The sequence below is a fragment of the Plectropomus leopardus genome, unplaced genomic scaffold (genome assembly GCF_008729295.1).
Source record: "Plectropomus leopardus isolate mb unplaced genomic scaffold, YSFRI_Pleo_2.0 unplaced_scaffold6359, whole genome shotgun sequence".
Taxonomy (NCBI): Eukaryota; Metazoa; Chordata; class Actinopteri; order Perciformes; family Serranidae; genus Plectropomus; species Plectropomus leopardus.
In genome coordinates this window covers 1,221-3,002 of record NW_024669943.1, presented here as the reverse complement: position 1 = coordinate 3,002, position 1,782 = coordinate 1,221, and the positions used below count along the sequence as shown (strand labels likewise).

General features: G+C 41.4%; 1 protein-coding gene across 1 annotated transcript; it reads right to left on the bottom strand.

Annotated features, from left to right (window-relative positions):
* Positions 1-7: 7 nt before the first annotated feature.
* LOC121939855 (protocadherin gamma-B5-like) lies at positions 8-1,213 on the bottom strand (the record flags this gene model as incomplete). Its single annotated transcript, XM_042482787.1, has 1 exon — positions 8-1,213. A coding segment is annotated over exon 1 (1,206 nt), but the record flags the coding sequence as incomplete, so codon positions are not given.
* Between the last annotated feature and the right edge of the window lie 569 nt (positions 1,214-1,782).

The window sequence follows — 1,782 nt, the reverse complement described above, 5'->3', positions numbered from 1 at the left end:
CCAGTTGTCCTGTGGTCACCAGAGAATAATAGTTTTTAATAGAAGGAACCAACTTAAAAGGGACGTTTTGCTGAATGGAGCAACGGACCTGTCCGTTATTCTCAGAGTCTCTATCCTGCACGTTGATGATGCCCACCTCTGTACCAGGTGACACGTTCTCAGGTATGGGGTTAGACAGTGACTTAAGGTATATAACTGGGGCATGGTCATTTATATCAGTGACATCTAACATAACTTTTGCGTATGAAGTGAGCCCTAAACCATCTTTGGCTTGCACTCTCATTTCAAAAGAACTGCTTTCCTCAAAGTCAATCACACCAGTTACTGTAATTGCTCCACTTTTAGGATCAATTGAAAATACATTTACATCGTCATCAGAAACGTGACCAAAGTGATATGTCACATCTGCATTTACTCCTTCATCTGCGTCAGTAGCACTAACAGTGATCACTTTGGTATCTGGAGGAGAGTTTTCAGGCAGACTGGCTTTATAAACGGCCTGGCTAAACACTGGGGCGTTATCATTAGCATCCAGCACAGTGACGTGTATGACTACAGTACCTGATCTCTGAGGAGAGCCACCATCTAAAGCTGTGAGAAGCAAGTTAATCTCATTTTGCTTTTCTCGGTCAAGTTTATTCTCTAGCACGAGTTCAACCTTGTTACTGTCAACAGCGAGAATAAAGTTGTCATTCTTTTGTAAGCTGTACCTTTGAACAGCATTTTGACCTATATCTGCGTCATGGGCCTCCTCGATAGAGAAGCGGTTACCCTTTTCAGATGACTCGCGTATTTCCATTTCAATCAAATTTTCTCTAAATTTTGGCGAGTTATCATTGACATCTTGAACGTGAAGAGTTACACGATGAAGCTCCAGAGGATTTTCTAACACCAGATCTACTTTCACAACGCACGAGGGTTTCTTGCCACAAAGGCTTTCTCTGTCCATTCTCTCCGATGTGATCAAATCTCCAGTATTCAGATTAATATCACAGTACCGTTTACGAGTCCCCGTAAAATCAACACGGGCCTTTCGGGAAACCAATGTCCCCAGATCAAGAACAAGATCTTTGGCGATATTTCCAATGACAGACTCGCGTTTCATCTCCTCTGGGACAGAATAACTCAGGTCACCATAAACGAGGCGCAGTATTACAAAGAAGAAAGCATAGCAGATGATCGGGCGAGGCGTTGAAAATCCTTTGTCTCCCATCGTGACAAAAAAACAGCGTCCTCAGCAAGTACAACTTGTAATTTCCAACGAGATATCATAAATCATGTCCAACAACACCAAATAATCCAACACTTACAGTAATACGCAGAATAATCTGCTCGGACATGTAACCGTTTTCTCTGGAAATTTTGCAGCTGATCTCCAGTTACTAGTAGGGGGTGGAGTGGTGAGGGGCTTTTATCTGTCAGCCAACAGCGACACCATGAGTCAATTTTAATCTCCGCATTATTCTGCAATAAAATATCCCCAAAAAGCCTCAAAACAACAATAATATGATATTCACGCACGCTCAAATGAAATGTAAATGTGCGGTAAATCTTTCATTTTCCTCACTGCAGCTTTAGCGATGTATGTGAGACATGATTTTAATGTATTATCTTTGTTTTAGATTTCTGAAAGTAGATCAAAGATTAATGAATCGTACTGTCTGAGCCTCCGAGAGTTCATCCTAACTGAGTACAATACGACCACTGCAACATACTGTGGTAATATTAGACTGTTGGGTGCTCCATATTAAGACAATGAGCTGGGGGTATAATATCAAATAC